Source organism: Arachis ipaensis, chromosome B02, assembly GCF_000816755.2.
Source record: "Arachis ipaensis cultivar K30076 chromosome B02, Araip1.1, whole genome shotgun sequence".
Classification (NCBI taxonomy): domain Eukaryota; kingdom Viridiplantae; phylum Streptophyta; class Magnoliopsida; order Fabales; family Fabaceae; genus Arachis; species Arachis ipaensis.
Window position 1 is genome coordinate 93564062 of NC_029786.2, and position 1760 is coordinate 93565821.

At 25.6% G+C, this 1760-nt stretch overlaps 1 protein-coding gene across 1 annotated transcript in view; it reads right to left on the bottom strand.

Annotated features, from left to right (window-relative positions):
* The window catches only part of LOC107625758 (omega-3 fatty acid desaturase, chloroplastic), a 5598-nt gene continuing 4318 nt past the window's right edge, over positions 481–1760 (bottom strand). Inside the window, exons 7-8 of the mRNA XM_016328463.2 lie at positions 1545–1682; positions 481–1024 (exon numbers count right to left, since the gene is read on the bottom strand). Coding sequence (XP_016183949.1) covers positions 839–1024; positions 1545–1682 — 324 coding nt within the window. The 3' untranslated portion in view covers positions 481–838. The remainder of the gene's footprint in view (positions 1025–1544; positions 1683–1760) is intronic.

A 1760-nucleotide genomic window follows, 5' to 3' on the forward strand; every position in this document is an offset into this window, starting at 1 on the left:
CTTATAGCGACTAATTTCTTTTAAAAAAATATATATATTTATACTCTAAAATTCAAAGATTCTGAATATCCGTATAAAAATATAATTGTTATAATTAATTATGTATTTAAATTATTTTTTAATTAACAAAATAAAAATTTATGTATTTGATTATTAAAAATATTTATGTCAAAATAATATTTATTATAAAGAGTACAGATGTAACAAAAGATAAAAAATAACTAAGAATTTTTTCACAGTAAGATGAGATTTAAATGCTGATCCCTTAATTAAGAAATTAGATAAAGATGGATGTTTATGCTGAAAATTATTGACAATAATTGAAGTGTAGTTCTTTTATAGGCAACAAGTATTAATGTTGTAAAATAAATGATCTTGGTTGGGCCTACCACCCAAAAGGCAAGGAATTGGCACCACTATAATTTCTCAACCTTAATTGAAGGAACATGCAATATCTAAAGTACAACCTAGAGAGTGATATGATATCAATACATACATAACTTCAATTTTATTCATTTACTATAATTAAACTTTGTTGAAGATATATAATCACTTCTTCCATCAAGAATAGACAATTTACAGAATCAATGCTTTAATAATTGCATTAAGTTACAATCCACTTTAATTTCTGAGGCATCCATTCCTATTGAGGAACCAAAAACTCTTCTTAATTATGATTTAGGACTCAATTGAGAGCACAAATCTTTGGAGAAATTCTTCATTGTTTAGGAATTGTGTCATGTGCCTCATAATATGATGATATCATATCAATATATATATGTGGGGCCTCTCTTGTGTCTTCAAGAGGAAAAATAAATAAATATATTTTTGTAGCTTCTTAAATTGATGTAGAAGAGCCACCAAGTGTAGGGTCTGTTTGGTAATAAACAACATCACCAGTGTCACTAACATAATGATCTTTCTTCATGCTTCTCATCAAATCTCCAATAAGGTGAAATGGAAGAGGTAGAGATTTCTTTGGCTCTCGGTAATACTTTCCAAGAACTGGCTTTGCTGCTTCAGTCTACAATTACAAGCAAAAACACAACAAAATTAAGCAATTCATTTGAAAAAAAAAATTAGGGTTAGTCGGTTTGTGTTTGTATTTTCAGTGTTTTCTATTTTTAAACTTATATGAACAGAAAAGTAAAAAAAAAAATATATTGACAATAACAACACAAACCAAACATACACTTAGGGTGTATTTAGTTTGCATTTTATTTTTTATTTTTATTTTTAATATTTTTGGTTTTTAAAAAATGTAAAATGAAATAAGAAAAAATAAAAGTAAAAATAAAAAATAACATTTTATTATTTTTACTATTTTATTTTTTTCATAGAATATTAAAAATAAAAACAGATAATAAAAATGCAAACCAAATAAATCCTTAATTTTTTTGTCCTAAAAAATATATTTTTTTTTTCAGACAAACCAATACATTAATTTGTTTTGTACTAATTTTTCTGAAAATATAGCTAGTTTGAAATAGAAAAATTACTATAATTTAGAATAATGAAGATTATAAGGGTTGTATTGTACTAACTGCTTCTATTAAGTGATAATGGGGAATTTGAGGAAAGAGATGATGTATGACATGAGTTCCAATATCATGGTGAATATTATTAATCCAACCATAGTCACGATCAAGAGTTGTAAGCCCACCCCTAAGGTAGCTCCATTCCTGTCCAAACATAAATCAAACAAGCTAAGAGTGATTTTTTTTTTAAATATAAAATAAGAATTTAATTTTGATGCCGTT